The 19,823-nt window shown below is 37.8% G+C and overlaps 2 protein-coding genes across 6 annotated transcripts; one reads left to right on the top strand and one right to left on the bottom strand.

The window, feature by feature from the left end:
• The first annotated feature begins 2,030 nt into the window (after positions 1 to 2,030).
• LOC110062606 (kinesin-like protein KIF18A) lies at positions 2,031 to 12,619 on the top strand. 3 transcript variants are annotated; one of them, XM_089289039.1, is made up of 17 exons: positions 2,031 to 2,652; positions 3,324 to 3,428; positions 3,537 to 3,647; positions 3,933 to 4,130; positions 5,218 to 5,318; positions 5,809 to 5,959; positions 6,584 to 6,681; positions 7,049 to 7,157; positions 7,453 to 7,509; positions 7,875 to 8,161; positions 8,614 to 8,822; positions 9,135 to 9,742; positions 9,968 to 10,091; positions 10,657 to 10,702; positions 11,042 to 11,218; positions 11,701 to 11,744; positions 11,924 to 12,619. In XM_089289039.1, the coding sequence occupies exons 1-16, from the start codon at positions 2,113 to 2,115 to the stop codon at positions 11,735 to 11,737; spliced, it is 2,958 nt and encodes a 985-aa protein (XP_089145165.1). In that variant the 5' UTR covers positions 2,031 to 2,112; the 3' UTR covers positions 11,738 to 11,744; positions 11,924 to 12,619. The 3 variants fall into 3 exon arrangements, with proteins under 3 accessions (XP_089145165.1, XP_089145163.1, XP_089145164.1); XM_089289037.1 differs by lacking the exon at positions 11,701 to 11,744; XM_089289038.1 differs by having other exon boundaries at positions 11,701 to 12,619.
• Positions 4,411 to 19,539, bottom strand: LOC110062607 (lipoyl amidotransferase LIPT1, mitochondrial-like). 3 transcript variants are annotated; one of them, XM_089289055.1, is made up of 12 exons: positions 19,326 to 19,539; positions 18,276 to 18,334; positions 17,071 to 17,134; positions 16,206 to 16,226; positions 16,014 to 16,103; positions 15,580 to 15,735; positions 15,075 to 15,182; positions 14,312 to 14,527; positions 13,888 to 13,962; positions 13,666 to 13,771; positions 13,073 to 13,214; positions 4,411 to 4,547 (listed from the first exon to the last, which is right to left on the bottom strand). In XM_089289055.1, exons 1-11 carry the CDS (start codon positions 19,404 to 19,406, stop codon positions 13,090 to 13,092), a joined length of 1,101 nt encoding a protein of 366 aa, XP_089145181.1. In that variant the 5' UTR covers positions 19,407 to 19,539; the 3' UTR covers positions 4,411 to 4,547; positions 13,073 to 13,089. The 3 variants fall into 3 exon arrangements, with proteins under 3 accessions (XP_089145181.1, XP_089145182.1, XP_089145180.1); XM_089289056.1 differs by lacking the exon at positions 4,411 to 4,547 and adding an exon at positions 4,832 to 5,415; XM_089289054.1 differs by lacking the exon at positions 4,411 to 4,547 and having other exon boundaries at positions 12,803 to 13,214.
• Between the last annotated feature and the right edge of the window lie 284 nt (positions 19,540 to 19,823).

The raw sequence follows: 19,823 nt of genomic DNA, 5'->3' as shown, positions 1-19,823 counted from the left end.
TTTGGGATATCACACATGACAAAATTCTTTGATTGCGTAAATATTATGAACTTCTCTGCGTTAAGAATTTATTCCAACAACGGGGTTAAAGTTTGAAACGATATGTCGGAGTCAGCGCTGCGTGCTATCTAACTTGTCTGGTAACTAAGCCGTGTTGATATTAATTTACTTATGATTCCGAGTAAATGGCTAAACGCGAATAAATGTTTCGCGCGCCGCGCGCGATCCTTTTGTTTACACTGTCGCCATGGACACGGTGCACCGATAGGACGAATCGATAAAACGCGTTTTCTTTCTGCTCATAACGGCTGGTTTCATTATACTTTGAAAACGCCGTTCTAAATATTGCTAAAAAAAATCTTGAAAGTTCCTCTTTCTCGTGATCATATTAGCGAAAGTCGTAGAACATTTTACAATAAGCCGCCGCCATTGGAGAAAGTAGTCCACGGACTTGAAATATTTTTTTTTCTCTCATTCGACATTAGAAAAGTATTATGTTTGTTCTTTAGCCTTACCTTTCATCGCAACGATTCTTAGTAAAACGTCCAATGACATTGCTAACAGCAATAAACGCTAACCAGCAAGTTACAAAAACCATTTTCAATGTTGACAGCCGAAACTCCAGCCACAACTGAAAACCTGAATTTGTTCTGAAGACTGAAGTGTGTGTGTCATAATAAAGGTTGCGCTCGTGCGCGCGCGATAGAATGTGGTGTTACTAGTTTGATTCAGGAGACCAGTTTATAGAAAAGGACAGAAGAGGGTGGAAACGATAGCGGGAGGAGCTGAGGACTCATAGATCCCGCTGTCCATTTGACATGAAAGTCTTGCACGCTTTCCTCGTCAACCCTTATGAACCTGCATTGTAAATGTTCAGTTAGTGAGATTGGTACATGCTTGCAAATGATCACAGGACTAGAAATGATTAGCGCAAACGATACTAGAAGAAAGAAGCAATGGCTTGGATTCCAATAAAGTCTACGGATGTATAATTTTTTTAAAAGAGGTGAATGCGCCACTTTGCGGACGGCTGGGCATAAGCTTACGAATATACCTTGCGTTGTTCTTATGCTTATGTTTCTGTTATGTCTAGAAACCTTGCGTTTTTCTTATGCTTATGCTTATGTTGCTGTTATGTCCAGAGGAGGGACATGGTTGGCATACTAGTAAGCGTAAGCATAAACACAAGCGGAAGACTTTCAGCCAATCAGCGTGCACTTTATGCTCATGCTAACCATGTCCTCACTGAACATAACTGCGACAGAAACAAAAGCATAAGCAGAAGGCCTGCGCCGATGCTTATGTCGCGGCCGTCCTCACTAGCGCATAAGCTTCTTGTGTTGATGCTGATGCTTATGCTTGCGTCGGAAGTGAGTACCGGGCTTTTTAGCGAACCAAAAGGAGCATTAATCTCACAAATATTATCATTACCGCCAGCCATCAGAGGCAACAACGGTATTATCTTACCGTGATGGTCGAATTCTGATGACGGATATTCCACTTCTCCTGCTTAAAATATTGAAAATCGACTACTGCCTTTCCTCTCATCCGGATTTTACCGGCCGCACATCGTCATTCGCCATTTTCCATCTTCATTTTTCCTTCCACATTTTGTCATCCGCCATCCGCCACCCGCTACCCACTACCCGCCACCATCCGCCATCTGGTCCTCGTTTCACAGAGATAACAGACCGGGTTACCGTTTTGACATCGCATCACCAACCTTGCAGATGGGTGAGAGCCTGGGAATGAGGTGAACCGGGCGGCGAATCAAAGGGTTTTCTTATATTCAAACATTCTCATTCGCATACACGTAACGTGCTTCGGTACACAACAATATCTATTATTTCGCGATTTCATTACAAATGTAAAATTTTTATTTGTTATTTCTGTGCAAGATCTGAAAAGCAATATTGAAACTAAACCGCCTCATCCCTTCCCTCCCTGCTAACAAAATACGCCCCGGGAATTCTGACCAATCAGCGAAGAGCTTGTGGTAAACGTTCGAAATTCAAATGTGTCGCATGGACGCTAAGCAGAAAGCCGATCAATGGAAATCAACAACACTACAAAATAATTTGGAATTCGCATTTCAGCTAGAACACAGACAAAATGGTCCAAACCTCAGAAAACTGCCCTTCGAGAAAACGTTCTTCATCGTCGAGACGATCGCAAGTTAATGGAGATAAAAACAGCAATATGAAAGTTGTTGTGCGAGTCAGACCTGCAAACAACATGGAAATCGCCAAACAATCGTCGACTTCTGTTCGTGTTATGGACGAACGTATGCTGGTCTTTGATCCAAAAGACGACTCCATTGATTATTTGTCAAGCAATCGGGGTAGCAAACAACCGCACTTTCTTAAACGAAGAGCGAGAGACTTAAGATTCATGTTTGATCGAGTGTTCGATCACGAGTCCAGCAATCGTGATGTGTTCGAGCACACGACCAAGACCATCGTGGAAGGAGTTCTTGGTGGATATAATTGTACTGTGTTTGCTTACGGAGCGACCGGGGCAGGGAAGACGTTTACAATGCTAGGAGATCAATCAAACCCTGGAGTAATGTTTTTAACGATGATGGAATTGTACAGCAGAATTAATGCCTGTAAAGACGAGAAGACCTCAGATGTGGCTGTGTCGTACCTTGAGGTAAGATCCTGCTAGAAGCCTAAGCGGTGATTTGTTCGGCAGGAATTCAGTGAAGCTTGCACGCAGTTTAAATCAATTTTCTTTCTTGATCCTAAACTATACGACGTAGATCATCATTTGTTACCCTCCAATTAAAGGATACCCGTGCAGTTGCAGGCTCTTGCCTTGCAGGAAATCTCGTAGATGGAAATCTAATTAACAGTTTTTACTTCAGATATTTCCTGTCGCAATTTTTAACTTTGTTATAGGCTGCTCAGATTTTATCACTGATATTGACTGATTCTCTTTTTACACTTTCACTTATGATCATGCGATCGCCTGCATTGTTATATTATGTGAAATTCGATTTTGGTCACTTGCTTACAGTACACAACGGTACAGTCAACCTCTACTTCCTATTTATAACAGAATACGTGTAAAGTTAGGAGACATGTCCGCTTATTGGAAGTAAAAGAATGTGGCTATGGCTGCGATTGATTGAGTGCATGCTGGCATTGTCGTAAGCAAGGTATCCCATAGTAATGGTACAATACCTAACCAGTAATGGTCACACTTCATTATTTCAAGGACAGGCTGTCTTCACATTTCTTGGGGTGGGTAACGAGGCTACCAAGAAGCTAGCTATATTCCAGGAAAAAGTAATCTAACACATTTAATCCTTTTATGCGCAGGTTTATAATGAAACAATTCGTGATCTCCTGATGCCTGGCCAGCCTCTTGCTGTCCGGGAAGATCCACACAGAGGAGTGTGTGTCAGTGGTCTCACTCTACACAAGGTACTGTCTAGAAAATTTCCCAAGCATAAATAAATTAAAATAAAGTGAAAAGTGTCCTTTGAGTTGGCACTTCTTGTAAGCATGCTGATTTTCTTTACTTTACGACAGCCAACTTCTGCAGAAGAGCTGCTGGGAATGCTGGAGTTTGGTAACAACAATCGCACTCAACATCCCACTGATGCAAATGCTCAGTCGTCAAGATCTCATGCTGTTTTCCAGGTAAATAAATCAATATTCAGGGTTTGTCATAACTTTTTAGTAGAGTATAAATACTAGTTATGCAATGCTTTTGAGTGGTGTGTATACAATGGAATATCACACTTAAGGCAAGTGTGTATACCAAGAAAATACCAGTGACTTGTGGGATATTCCATGATATACCACAAGAGTGTTGCATAACTATTTTATACCATTACACAGAAAATACAGTGGCCAATGCAAACAATATGACGTATTGGCAGCACAAGATAGACTGACTGGCTGAATTATTGCTTTTATTACCAGGTGTTTGTTCGACAAAAGGACAGGACAGCAGGATTACAAGCAAACTTCACAATGGGAAAAATGTCTCTGATTGACTTGGCAGGATCAGAGCGTGCTATAGTAACATCCAACAGAGGTGCACGATTCAGAGAGGGAGCTAACATCAACAAATCCTTACTAGCTCTTGGAAACTGCATTAATGCACTTGCTGACAAAGAGGTAAACTGAATAAGGCTTGAGATAATAAGGGATGAATCAGGAATTAGATTCCGCTAACCTGGTGAAAGGCATGATTATATTTAGATTATGAGCAGTCCCTTTTCTTTCTAGTCTGTTGAACATGATGCAAAACAAAGAAAAGTTTTTTCACCCTCACATGGCTATTTATCTTCTTGACTTGTGCTTTGTTTTGCACCACACTCTATAAACTAAGAAAAATGAGAGCATGCTTCATAGTCTAACCTATATTCTGGGGTTTGTTAATATTTGACAGACACTGTTAAGATAAGAAATTTTTCCTTTTAATTAATTGATGTCTTTATGTATTTTGTTGTTGACATTGTAAGGATTTGCTGCAAACCATTTTCTGGTGATGAACAGCCTCATTATTCATATGACCTGTCTTCTTGATTCAATCTATAATAATTATTGCAGAAAAGAAGAAGAAAAATTGTTACAAATAAACTACATGTAAGGAGGGGGGGTGAATAGGTTTTCAGATCGACAGATTTGGCTTTAAAACGCGCACGGATTGTGGATTTTTGTGGTAAATCAAGCGGATTTGTGGATTTTGAAAACACAGTGGATCATGGATCACCTGTGAATTTTGGCACGGATTCCGAATTGTGCCTGTCTTGATGTTCGGATCTTGGGTCCTAAACAAAATTTGGATCATAGATCTTTCTTCAGCCTTGACAAAATTATTTCTTTTTTTGAACGAAGCTCATTTAAACTCAGGTGTGAGACTGTTAGTGGAATTCTACTGTGTTATAGTCATCAAGTCTGTTGCCTTCTTTACTATTTGTGCAACATTAACAATGGCATTCACATTTACCAGTCAACCTTTGAACTTTTACACTTCTGTTTCCGGATGCAGTTGTGGTTTCAGATTTGAACAAAAATATTGGTAGATTGACGAATTTGGCAAAAAAAGGACGTGGATCGGTAGATTTGCATACCCTTATTTGCCCCCCCCCCTCCCCCTGTAAGGCTTGCTTGTCCTTGCAGACTTAGGGACTGTTGCCTTAGTTAGCAAGATAACTGGGCAAAAATGCCACCTATTTATTCATAATTTGACATTCCATAGAACAAAACAGGGCATATTCCATACAGAGACAGCAAGCTAACAAGACTCCTGAAAGATTCCCTTGGAGGAAACTGCAGAACTGTCATGATAGCTGCAGTAAGGTAAGTTTTTACATCTCAGTCACAGCTGTACAACATGAACACTAAAATGGTTAAATATTCTACCTGAGTCAGAAGCAATAAAACCACCAGTTATTAACTAAAAGCAAGAAACAGAAGGTGGGAAAAATAGAGGAATGGTGTTAATATGCTCTATTTTAGATTCTGAGGTGCAGGTTTGAGCACTCTGGCTAAGGTTGTTTTATTGTCTTCTTGGACACATCACTAATAAGTTCAATTTGTCTCTTGGTAACCAGGAGTATAAATCATACTAACCTGGCTACAGTGCAAATGCTTGGTGCTAACCAGCGATGGACTCACTACATCTGGGGGGGGGGGGGGGGGGGAGGGGGAGTGGATACACTGACACAATACTCCCACTTACAGCAATGCTACAGAAACCACAAAATGTATGCCAAAATGCTCAAAAACTTAGTCTATGTTTTCAGATCAAACTAAGATAAATTATTGCATGTTCTGGCATTATTTTTAGCCCATCAGGTCTGAGTTATGAAGACACCTATAACACTTTGAAGTATGCAGATCGAGCCATGAACATCACATGCAAGGTTGTTAAAAATGAACTGTCTGTGGACATGCATGTCAGCCGCTATGCTAAGATTGTAGAAGAGCTACGACTAGAGGTAATGCATGAGTTAACAGTAGTCCTTGTCTTATGAAAACTCATTTAATTTAATTTTTGTGAGACAGACTTCCCATTCAACGCTTGGGTCTAACTACTAGTTCAAACCAGATAACCAAAATTGCTGGTTTCCATCTCTTCATTAGTGCTGATCTGAATTGTGTTTGCTCTTTGGAATTGAGAATTTCGATTCTTTGTGCTGACTTTGAAGATAACAATATTTAATCCATAAGAAGAGGAGTTTGGGCTAATCAGAACACATATGTACATGTTTGTTAAGAATTTTCTAAAACTAAAACAACTAGCTAGCTCGCAAATAAGATAAATACAGTAGGATGCTGGAAAGGTTTTTCTTAGACTTAAACCAAGCCGACCTTTTCTTAATCCTTGACTTATTTACCTCCCTCGAGCAAATTCAAGCAACAAAGTTGAAAGGGCAAGCGAAACCAACAGGCCAGGGAAGAATTATTGGAAAGGACTTTTAGAAAGTCTAGTGGGTTTTTCTGTGTTGTCTGTTTCTCAACCAACAGAGCAAACAATGCTGCATCAAGACAATCACAAAAGTACCCATCCAACAAATATCTTGTTGGTAACTGTACATCATCAATTTGTCAATATTTCTCAGATCTCAGAGCTTAAAAAGAAACTTTTTGGATATGAAACCGGGCCAACAATGCCAAGGAAGTCTGCTGATTCTGGTGCACAAACAGAAGAGATAGAAAGGTAAATGTTACATAAATTAAGAATTAAGTAAATTACATAAACAGGTTATTTTAAGTTCAGGATGTCTGAATTTTCAAGATCTTCAGCCAACAATCATGAAACCATGTTCAATGCTAGCTCAAGTATAGTCTTTCTTGTTTATTAAATAAATAAATCTCTCTAAAAACTATTTCACAATAGACACATGTTGTGAAAAAATCATCACCTTTTGAAGCATATGTGGAAAAAAAAAATCAGAAATGATATTTCACCTTGCAAACAAGTTCACGGTTCGTTATTAACAATACAGTATTTACTAGATTAAGAAATGATATTTCACCTTGCAAACAAGTTCATGGTTTGTTATTAACAATACAGTATTTACTAGATTAAGTTCAAGCCTAAGAGGTGTCATGAAGGAGAGGATGGTGGCTCGAAGAAACATCATTGACATTGAAGCCGCAGAGAAAGATCTCCAAGTCAAACTTTACAGAAAGGTAAACAACTGTTTTTTTCCCTTTTTTTACTAAAGTAATGCATGATAAACTGAATGACTGTGACAATAAATTGTTCATTTCCCTTCAAAGTCAAATCACAGGTCTCATAATGTGGTTCTGACATGTAGTGTAATGTGACATGTAGTGAGCGAATATTCTTGTCTTGTCCCAAGAACATCTGCATAGATTTGGATGAACAAAGCCAAAATCTATTTCCATTGAATTCCTGTTACCATTTTAAGTTGTCTGACAGTTGGGATTTAACCCTGACCTCCGATGATATATTTTATTGCAGGAGCGGTCTCTAAAACGAATGCAGTTTGTTTGTGTTGAAGGGGAGAAACTTGAGCAGGTATGTTAAACTTAAAAATACTTAATATGCAATTTTTGTACTGTTCACAGTCTTGTGGAATAGGGATGGCAAATGGCACATTTGAGCCTTAACTAGATGACTAAGACTACTATCTTTTCTGCAATTCTAAGACTTTCACATGCTTGCGAAAGAAATGAAAACTCTGAGAAGGCATTGTAAGAAAATGCTGCAATTCTGTAAGGACCACTCACCCCCCCCCCCCCCCCCTAGAAAATACAGACTGTAAGTGAAACCCTTGCCAGGGACCACCCTGGGCTTGAACATTTTGAAGTTCAACAGGTATAGGATACACAATTAACAATAACATTCACTCAGTAATTTTCCCTCATTTTCTCAATTGGCAGACAATTTCTAAAACCCAGTTATGTACGAGCACCACCAACGCCAAACAAAAATATCTAGCTTCAAAAAAAACAGACTATGAAGAACAAATAACCAAGAACAACAAGTGGATGGAGAGGATTCAATCTGAAATGAAACTTCTAGAAAATGATATGGATGCAAAAGTACAACTGGAGCAATGTCAGTTGGTGGTGAACTTGCAGCTGGAAAACATGGAGTTAAGAAGAAATTGTCAGCTTTACAAGAGACATATAAATGCACAAGAAAAAGATGCCCAGAATACAGAGAGGTGAGAAACTGAAGAATCATTTCTATATACAAGCTAAGATTCAAAATCAATCCCTTGGCACCAAATTCTCCAACTCAGACTATCCACAACTTCTCTATTTTTCAAGCCATGCGAAGCAAAAAGCAAGCAAAGCGAGCTCAAAGCACAAGGTGTCCTCACCCCCTACCCTGTCAAGTCTCTTGATTTGTGCTGGTGTCCAGTTCTCTTGCAATTCTACCTGTGCGTTCAACAATCAAATAAAGATACAAGAAAATAGAGGGTTGTGAACAGTCTATCGAAAACACTACATTACAATTTTTTGTTAATAATTTTATAGCTCAATTAATTTTTTTTGGAGCCTCCTGAAAATCATCTGATTCATAAATGAGGTTCTCTCATAATGAATGATTTTTATTAATACAAGAAAAATATTCAACAATAAATCATTCAGGGTTTCCCGACTTTGTTTTTAGACTGGTGGAAAAGTTACTCGGCATGGTACAGAAGCAGTTTTTCCTCCTGAAGGGTGTCGGCCTTGCTACGCAAGAGTTGACAGATGAATATGACAATGTTATTGAAACTGTTGAAAAGGGACGTGAAGTGAGCTGGGCAGATCAGAAGACAACAGATCACTGCAGCAGTGAGAAATCATTGTTTATAAGCTTCCAGGCCACAAGTGTTGGTAAGTTTTAGGATTCTACAGTAGATGTCTTTTCCTATTAAATTTGTAAATGAAGACTTTTGAAAGGTCAGGATTTTCTGATGACTATTAAATTGTATTACTTCTTTTTTAAGGAGTTGTTTACTTAACAGTTACAGAATCAGTTTTAGAGTCATTAAACCGCTTATATTAACAACATCACACCACAAAACTAAATTTATGACAATCTGGCCACTTAAATTCAGACAGAACTATTCATTTGCAGTTGAAAATGTTAGAACCATTTATCTATGAGAGACATAAAGTTGTGAATGCAATCTTTTACTTTTGAAGGAACACCACAATCACGAACACCAATCAGAAAACGGCAATTCAACACACCAGTTGCAAACACCAACATGATGCCTTGTAGGAGTGCTACTAGAAGCAACCAAGTGATAAGGACTTTCACTCACTCACAGAATTCAGACATTGGAAATACATGCATTTCTTTGACTAAAGAATTTGATGCCATGTCAACGCCAGCAAAAGTATCGTGTTCATTACAAGAAAAGTCCGAGGGACAAAAACCAGTGACACCAGGAGGAACCACAAGACAAAGTGTTAAACAAAACCAAAACATGGCAACACCTTTACGAGTACCATCGTCTACATCATTCATAGTTTCAGACAACATTTCATCACCTGCAGTGTTAAACTGCCAGAACACTTTAAATGAGCAACTAAACTGTGTCCCAAGGAAAGTAACTCCACACCCAAAAGTTTGTTGGGCAGATTCTCCTGTTAAAGTGGAACACTCCCCTCTAGAGAAGATTCAGAGCACACTTCGTAATGCCACACCCATGAGAGAATCAACTGACTTCAATTTATCAGGAATACAGGCTCTTGCAGAAACTCCAAAAGACAAAGACCAACAAATGATCAATATGTCATCACAACAGGTATTTGTTAACATTACTTAAGCGAACATAATTCGTGAGTACCTACGGGGATACTTGTTTTTCAGAACAATTTAGAGCAATTTCCTCTCTAGAGAGAGGAAAACATTTCTAGTCAAACAAACAGGAAACCTTTCATACAGCAGAATACAGGAAAGTACAGAGAGACCTAATACTAATAAAATAAGTACTTATAGCAATATCAAGACTTTTTTGTCTAATTTACAGATAGGACCAGTGGCTCCTGCTAGAGATCCCCTTTCAACACCTCTCAGAGAACTGCCGGTTAATAAACATGTGCTTAAAGATCAGTTGCCATCTGTGTTTAGTCAAAGCAATCTTTTTAGTAAAGGTAAGGCTGAGATGATTAACAATATTATTATTTACTAATTCTGCTTCTTACACAGAAAAACCCTCCCACATGTGTTCCATTAATTACTGATGGTAATTATACAATGTATAATTATATTGATTAATATTATTTAATTACCATACCCAAATTCGCAATTAGCCAATCAGAAGCTGTGTCTACTGTCCCAATATCCTGCGATATCAACTCACTGACCTGATATGGCTATGAGATCATAGTCACTAGGCCGAATTTGGGTACCACAGGCTTGTTTGGTGTCGCCCTGGGTATTTTGGTAAGACGTAATCGAGCCAAAATACCCATGGCAAGACCATTAACTCACCTGATATGTTGCTGAAGCATACCAAAAAGGTACATTTAGGTATAATTAGAAATTGTGGATCATTAATTCACAATGTGTGGTTAACAGTGAGGTCAGTATCCAATATTTTTCATTAATATTATTATAAGTAATTTGGAAATGGAAGTGATAGGTTATGCCATGACTGTTGATAAAATAATATTGTATGTTTTGTTCAAAAGTTACAAAATTCATTGCAATCTACAGATAAATCAAACAGTCACAAGAAAAGTAAAGACATGATGCCAAAAAGGTATGTTTAAAATACTGAGCTGTAAAATGAATTTTCAACTAATTTCAGTTTATTCAACACTGCAAATTAATAATTGTACCTATTCCAAACAATATTGCTGATGAACATCTGATTTCTCCTCACAACCTCAAATAAGGAGGATATTAACTAATTCAATCATGGACAATAGTGTTAAATTCTTTTTGAATGGTATGTATATCTTCTACTAGCCTTTCTTGATCCACTACATACAGTCGATCAGTTAACTCCCCACCTCCCAACTCATTTAGGTACTCAAGACCAGAAAGGGACAACCTTAAACAATTCTGATAAACAATAAAAATTCCTTTGCTTACTTAGAGTTTGTAGTTCCACAAAAGAAAATGTCCATGCATTTCGAGGGCCATCTAGGACTGCCAGCGCTTTAGAACTTAACAAGTTGCATTCAAAGAAAGTTAAGAAACACATCAGTGGCTTGAGAAGAGCAGTGAGCAGCACTAATCTTGGAACAAGTAGAAACTTTGCTCCACGCACATCGTGAGTATCAAAAGCGATCTGTACTTCACTAGTCTTTGTTCAGTTTTACTGTTTTTGACCACTCTCATAAAGTTCCCAATTACTGGACAAAATGACCTGCTGTATCTGTTGCCTATGTGTGGCTGTAACCACCCCCAGAGGAAAAACAGGAGGGTGCTGTACCTCCTGGTATCTCTTTGACTGCAGTCATATCAGTAAGACCTGTTTGGCAAACGTCAATGAAAATGGTGGTTTTACTTATTTTAAATGGTAGGGGTGTTCCTTTCCCCATATACATGTTGACGTCGTTCATCACAGCGTAAAACCAAAAAGCTAAATGAGAGCTACAATTTACACCTGGACAATAATTTATTAATTTATTTCAAAATTTAAGCCAAGGTCAAATAAACTGCTGGCAGACACGGTTTTCACTTTTTTGACTTAAAATTACACAGCATAGCCTATACTGTCTAATTAAAAATTTATTTTTACCTAATTTATAGAGCCATTTATCAGAACTTACCAAAAACAAAGATTTGATTTCAATGTAAGTGAAAAAAGAGTTTTGTCTCTAATTTCCTGTAATTTCAATATTTCGTAACTGATGAGCACACTCTTGAATTGTGGAAAACACCTTGCTGGTAACTAGAAAGAAATGTTTGTTGAATTTTCCATTTTGTATGGATTTATAATAACATACAACACTTAATATGTTCAATCTTTCAGGCCAAGAAAGGGAACCCTGGCCCATTCAAGATCATTAACTGAGAGACCAAGATGGCAATAGTTTTGTTTAAAAATCAACCAACTAACAAGAAGGCATTTATTTTCTAAATGTTGGTTCTGTCAATACATATAAAATGTTATGTCTGCTCACAAATAATTATGGGAATGCCAGATACACAGTCATTCATGGGACTTTGTAATTTCAATACTACGCAATAATTCAACACTGTAATAGCAGAAATCCATTCAACTGTGTGGTGCATGTTACAGTTCTTTCTCATAATTAATGTAATTTTTTTAAAAGGTTTTACTTTTAAAGTTTTAATTGCTGGATAAAACATATTGGTTAACCAGCTATACATGTATGTACTAGCCAGTAAACAATTTTGAATATTAATAATAATTATTTTGTTAATTAGTTTAATTAGTATAACTTTAAGGGTTAATAACATTTAGATCTTTGCTCATTGTGTGACTTGTCATCACTTTCTTAAAAATGTATTTTAATTATTACGACTTCTAGCTTATAAAACATTAATATAAGTACTGATGTTGTGAGAAACATTTCACATGTCTGCTACATGTATCTCTAGTTGTCCAACTAAGTTGTCATGGTCATCGTTACTGAGAAGTCATCATTTTATGACTGTATGTAAAATATTAAAAAAAAAGACACAATAAAGCAGAATAGAATTATCTCTGTTCATTAATTTCCTCAACAAGTCCATTACTGGTAAGCTCCAAGATCTGTTGTTGGGTTACATGTAGCCTAATATTTCCATTAACAAACATCTTCAGTTCAAGAATCTGACTATGTAGTAATTACTTGACTCGCCCTTTTTGAACAGAACTGAAGCCAGAATTCAGTAATCAGAAAGCTCTGATAGCAAAATAATATTAATTTATTTTCATGACACAGGGAGTAACGCTTCTCCCCACTAACAGCTGCGAAGGAGACTAGCTCTAATAGTGGACAGACAGTGGTTCTACACATTCCATCCAGAAACCCTTTGCTCATCGCAGTAGTTAAATAATAAATATAAAATATTATTATGCAAACACTAAAACAAGAGAATAATATAGCTGCTTGCCCAAGGCAGCTTACCAGTCATCAAGTGTACAAGATTTTATGGCTGCAATCAGACTTACTTCATTTTAGTTCTGATTCATATAACATGGACAATCCATTGTATAAACTGGTAACAAAGCTGCCTGTCTAGTGCTGTGAGTGATGCAGAGTTCACATGAACCAACAGTGCTACCTCAATATCACCAGCGTCAAATTTCACTCCTGTGCAAGGAAAATTAAACAAAATTATAGCAGTCCTGTTATATCTTTTTGTTCTTCCTCGTTTCCCTAAAAAAATCTGAATAGCAGAGTTCCAAATATTTATTCAAAAATATTCTGTAGAAATTCTTCAGCCTCTAAGCCACGACAACGGAGGCTGGTTGTTAAAACAGACTGCCATAATGTCATCAGCACCAATATTTTTGCCATCATTACTCAGATGTCATTATTGCAATCAGAGGTTGAGCATGACTGAAGCAATGTCTGTTGAATACTGTTTGCCAAATGTTTTAGCTAAGGACTAGGAGAAAGTAAAACAGAAGGAAACGCATAGTAACATGAAAGCAGACCGATACATTTGACAACAGTTTTGCAGTATAACTGACTGACTGTACAGGTTTGTATGAGCACATTGAATTTCTATAAATTTATTATTCTTGACAGTACAGCTTACCTTTTAACACACTGACAAGATCTGTTAAGAGGCTGTGCATTTCCTCTTTGTCACACTGGATGTCAACATTTTCTATCAATCCATGATAAGAGGTGATTTTCAGGGACTAAAAGAAAGAAACTCAAAATTTATTATTTACAACATTTATAGAGAAAACGTTTTAAATAAAAGTCTATAACTGGTGCAGACTGACTGAGTGTGAAGGTGGCCCATTTGACTTACTATGTGTTTGGATGAAAGGGTGGTTGAAAAGGTGACAGTAAATCTTGGTGTTTTGCCATAAATCCACTTCCACTCCTAGACAAAATGAAAAAAATCAGGTTAAATTAGCATCAAGGGAAAACAGTTACATGTAAATGACTAATCGAGAACTAAAAGAAAACCTACAAATTTTAGAAATCCTGTTTTACAAGTTTCCTGTGACAGTGCAATCAGTATGTTTTATCTCTCCATCTCAACCTCTAGAAACTCTGAGAAGTACATTTCATTAATCTTGTACTACTTCCTCTAGCATTAAGACCAGAATCCTGCATTTGAGTTATTAAGGGTTTGAGTTATCAGGAGTCAACTGTACTCTCATACATGATGCCCAAGGAAATGTCAGTTTAGAACTAAATCAAAGCAATCTTGGCAGCTGGTCACATACCTGGAGCTCCTCCTTGAAAGCTGTTATTCCAGGAAAATGATCCTCTCTTGATGGATCAATATCCTTTATTTCAACATCCTTTCCTGGAGCATAAATCTGACAAAACAACTGTGCCACTGCCTCTGTTACAGCATCAAAGTTTAGTGACAAGTCTTTCACGGATAAGTTCATGACTTCTGATTTAACACTTTGTGTAGCTTTACTGGAGAAGTCTGTCTATAAAAGGAAACGACAACAACAGAACTGGAGGTATACCCAGCACCAGATTACAGACAGGTGGTGTCCCTTACAAATATATAAAAAGGTAAGGTTAAGTCTGCATACGAGCCAAGTGGCTCATCAGGCTGCAACTTATCCCGGTTTCTGTAGCATGAAGAGACTAGGAATATTTCTACTCTCCCTGGATGGGATGCTAGTCCATCGCAAGGTTACTCCCAACATTAAATTCACTGGTAGCCATTTGTACACCTGAGTGGAGAGAGGCACTGTGAAAGTAAAGTGTCTTGCCCAAGAACACAACACAATGTCCCCAGCCAGGGCTCAAATACACACCACTCGATCTGGAGACAAGCGCACTACATGTAATTATGGGGCCACGCCTCCACACTTACAATGTATAGGTGTACATTAATGACCATTTACACAATATTTGTATGGTTTTAAGACAGGAAAGATTGGAAAACAAGATTGTATACTGAGTAAACTAACAATGGTACTAAAGATAGAATGTTAAGCTGAGTACAGTAAAACTAACGTAACTTACATAAGAAGGATGGAGAAGGAATTTGAGTAAACGTTCATCTGCATCCAGGAGTAATGTACAGTGATGAAATGCCACAGCTCGACCAAGCTTAGAAGAAGACCCTGAGATGTAACTTTAATGTCAAGGAATGTAACTCATATATCAACAACTAGCTCGACTATGTCCTATGACTATAGCTATAACTGTTTAATTGATCAGGCAGGGGGAACAAGCTGGATGGTGCTGCCAGTGGTGAAAGCACTCACCTCCCACCAATGCTCAATTCCAGTCCATTGCCATATGTGGGTTGAGTTTGTTGTTGGTTCTCGCCTTGCTCCAAGAGTTTTTCTCCGGGTTCTCCGGTTTTCCTCCCTCCATAAAAACCAACAACTTCAAATTCCAATTCAACCAGGATAGAAGACCCACATGAAAACCAGCTAGGGCTGATGTGGCTTCATCTCTAAATTTTGTATTTTTTAATTTTACCTCAACATGTTATTGCATCACAGTAAGATAAAAAGGATATTTTGAAATTTCCATCAACAAGTATATCATCTCTGGGAGAAGCTTCAACATCAAGTTTCCATCTTTCTCGCAAAACTTTTACGATAAGGGCTAAGTTTTCTTTACGGTTGTATAACTCCCGAGGTGTAAAGAATGACAAATTGACATTACCTAAATCCTGGAGAGATTGAAACAAAAGCAACCACAACTGAGAATTAGTCATGCCTTAACAAAGTATGGAAGATACTTTGAGACAAGCGTTATTGATTGTTTCATGTGTGTTAAATCATAATGCATACATAAAGAACCCAAAATCATGTGCCTAAAAGTTCAATACACTGATTTGTCTTAAATGTATTTGAAGTAATTATTCATTTTTATCAAGACAACAAATAAAGTCTGTGACATTCAAGTGCAAATATTACTTGTCAACTTTTTAAGCACTAAAACACATACATGGTAAACTGTTCCACCTCCACTTTTTCTCCTTGCCAAGTGTACATTACATTCCTGTAGATTTCTTATACTGCATTCGACCCATGGATTCTGAAAGGAATATGAATAACACTATATCAACACAACCATCATTGACAAAAATCAGAGGTGAAGATTTAGAATTAATCAAGATGAGCAGCCATTTCAACAAACCTGATGTCTTCCTATAACAATCTGAAAAAAAAAAACAAGAGTTTATAAAAGAATTTTATTCTATAATTTTGTTTGTATATGATGGCCTAATAGTTCAAATGGAAATAAGGGAGTTTGAAAAAATAATAATTGTTATAATTTATACTAACCAGTGTTGGAAATTAGCACTTGCCAATGCTGACTTGAAGCTTCAGAGGAATGTTGTAACACCTGTTCTGCAGAGTCTTTCACCATTTTAGACTTTGCCACTTCAAAGTTTCAAGTAAAAATTAAAGAAGCCATGATCATCAATTGGGAGAAGAATGCTTTAAATCAGCAAATTCACCATGTTAATTTGTCTCTTTCATTTTCATTTTTCAGCACTTTTTTTCTGCATTTGCTTGTTGTTCTTTTGTTTTTGATTCCACATATTTTATTTGTGTTGTGTAAACTAAGTTATTCTAGGTAACACCTACTGTACAAATTAAAGCTGTATATCAAGTGAACTTATTCAAATTCATTCTAGTTGTAACTGACGATGACAAAAGTTTGACTAACAAAACATGTATTTAAATCTGAAAAGCGTGGTCCTTTTCTTTTATTATTATTATTATATTTTCATTATCACATTCACAGACATTGAGTAGTTCCAGAAAATATCCATACCTCCCCCATGGAAGGATCTTTTTTCAAGACTCCCCTTCCACACCGCTCTGGAAATTCCATTTAAGCTTGATACAATTTTCTAAATGTTTTGGTCTTGGGGAAAGCCTCACCCCCCCCCCAGGTCGAGAAAATTCCAATCCCTTCTGTGAGGGGAGTTTAGATAACTTCTGGAACTGCACATTATCAAAACCAGGTTTTTAAATGAAAAACACAAAATTACCGTAGGTTCATTCCTCCACAAAAATAGTATTCTTTTGTTTGTTAAGTCACCATTAAGATAAACCCTGCAAGAAAATAAACTTGAAATAAAGATCACTATGAACTGACACTTGGAGATCTAGGTAAGAGGCCACATTAGGTGGATTTTCACCCTATCTTTAGGCAAATAAAGGAATTGTCTCAGGAAATTCATTAATGTCTTCAGCAGGACCTGGTTTTCACAGGCAGGCAAAACTATTTGAACTGAACTTCTAATCCCAGGGTGGGGGGCTCCCATATACAAGGGATGGGGTGCTCATTGTACTTTTTAGTGGTTGATAAAGGCAGTTTTGGTACTCTTAGGGCGTTCAGCTCAAAAGGTGCACAGCGGGAGCTTTTACGGTACCTTAATTTAGGCCATTGAGCTAAAAAAAATATAACAGGAGATAAATGTGTTGTTTTAGAATTGGTCCCTCTTAGGGGTGAAAAAAGTTTCAAGCTACACCCACAAAGCAGGATCGTGGTACCTCTTAGGGTTTCTTTTCAAAATTTCTGACAAGCACCCAGCTGTTCTTTTTTATGGGAGTCCCTATGGGCTTCTAATATAAGATTCCTCTAGATGGGAAACTAGGTAGGCAAAATCGTCCTCACAACCAGTCAATTTGCCTGGGACCTGGCCCTTAATGAAACCCGTGCCGTCTACTCAGGCTTATGTATCAATACAAGGCTCTTTCAGTGTTGTGTGGCCACCTGTCATATATTGCAAGTTATCTGAGCAAAAAACTTCTGAGAACCCTGGAAAATGACATTTTCTTTCAAGTCTAGGCAGTTTAAAACATGGCTCTAGTCGTAATTAAAGGTTTTGCAGATGAATGCATTACATTGCAGTTGACTTCCAATGTTTGTTTCCATATCACTGTGATTGTCTGTAATTACATGGAAACTGGACTAATAAAGATTAAGAAGAAATTTAATACAAAACACTCTTTTAAAACTGCAACCAGTCATATGAGAGCACTCATGGTGTCTAGTTTCGTATTGATTTATGCCAAAGTTTGATCACTGGGTCTCTACTTGGTTCCGCACATTTTGTTCAGTTATCATGGAGAGTGTTAGGTTTTATTTACAATGTGGACACTGTTTGCATATATCATATTTTCAGTTTATTATATTTAGCAATTTAAAATGTTTTAAAACATTTTAAAACAAAATTCAGAACTCACTTACCAGTCTTCAAATGCTAAGTTTTCAAAAGGATTGTGTGATAATGACCTATACACTGAAATCTAATCACAAAAAACTAATGTAATACCAATAAATTGTTGTGGCTGTCCGATCAGTACAAAATGTTCTCATTCAACATGAAAACATGAAAACATACTGCTCCAAATATCTCATTTCTTAGTTACCAAGTGCTTGGTTGTAAAATACATAACTCTCCCTCCCTCCTTGCCCACCCCTCCCCCTCATTCCCCCTCCCCAACTCAACAAGCCACAAGATTTCACCCACTCCAGGTGAATAATAACCATTTGGAAATGTAAAAAAAATTAATTAAATGACTGAAGACCATTCCAAACAACACACTTCAAATAAGATTCAGTGCGAAATGGTCTCCCTACCCCACCCCACTAGTCAATGATGTGCGGAGTGTACACCCAAGGGGGAGGGTACTCCCTATAATGGCCTATAAGGGGAGGCTCTGCCCGAAAGAGGTACAGTTTTCAGGCTTCAGGTATATAAAAGGGTAAGGATTCCGCAAGTTGAGGTTTATGACAGGGTAAGGAAATCTGTCATTTGGTTAATTTAAAGGGCCTTTTAACTTGAACATTTCGAACAGACACACCTTATGACTATATCATTTCATTTATTAGGTACTACATAAAAATGACAGGAAGACATCCTTTTTTGGCAATTTATTCTCAATACCAGACAGTTATGAAAGTATGTGAAGGGAGATTTGTTTCAATGAAATTTATACAAGAGGGGGAACCTCTTCTGTCAAAATACTATACAAAAGGGTAAGGGGTAGGACCCTGGGGCGAAACCTCCCCGTATAGAACTTTGTAGCATACCCCTCACCCCGCCCCCCCCCCCCCCCTCCCTCCCCCCACCCACTCTAGGGCGTGTACGTATTCACATGAAAATAAGGATCTCATTTATGGTGCTAGGCGGTATGGAAAAAAGTTTCGTGAAAGTAAAAAGGCCAATGAAGAACAAATATTTACCCCAACCTTGGAAATAAGTTAGCAAGGTCAAAGAATTCACAAACAACTGACCTCACCTGTCCACTGGGAGAATGTGCGACATTTCAAATACGCAAATTTGTAAAAATCCGCTTTGCGAGGAATCAAACGCATTCTCTGAAAGAACGATGTTTTTTACCGCTAAACTAACGTTGCCAGTTTGCAAATGTACCTCCATTTCCGAGCTCTAATCGCATGCACGCTGTCCGCCATTTTGGGAAAATTTGGATTTCACGCCTGCGTACTGGCGTGTTGTGCTCCAGGGCTCGACGGCCTCGTACGAGTTGGGAGAGTGACCACAGGAACGCCATACAAGCGGGAAAGCTCTGCGTCTGTTTGTATGTTCGATAAGGAACTGTATGGGAATATTAAAGAGTCTTTAAAATATCGTAGACTTATATCGAGTAACATCTATGTTAAAGCTCAAAATAAACATAAACCTATCTTAGTTGTTGTGTATTGTCGTTTCTGCGGCTCAAAATGGCGAATTTGAGCGATTTGGTGGGTTTTGCGCTGACTGTTCGACTGTTA

The sequence above is a fragment of the Orbicella faveolata genome, unplaced genomic scaffold (assembly GCF_042242905.1).
Source record: "Orbicella faveolata isolate gen_17 unplaced genomic scaffold, um_ofav_v1 contig_2, whole genome shotgun sequence".
NCBI classification, from domain to species: Eukaryota; Metazoa; Cnidaria; class Anthozoa; order Scleractinia; family Merulinidae; genus Orbicella; species Orbicella faveolata.
This window is presented reverse-complemented; position numbering and strand designations above follow the sequence as displayed.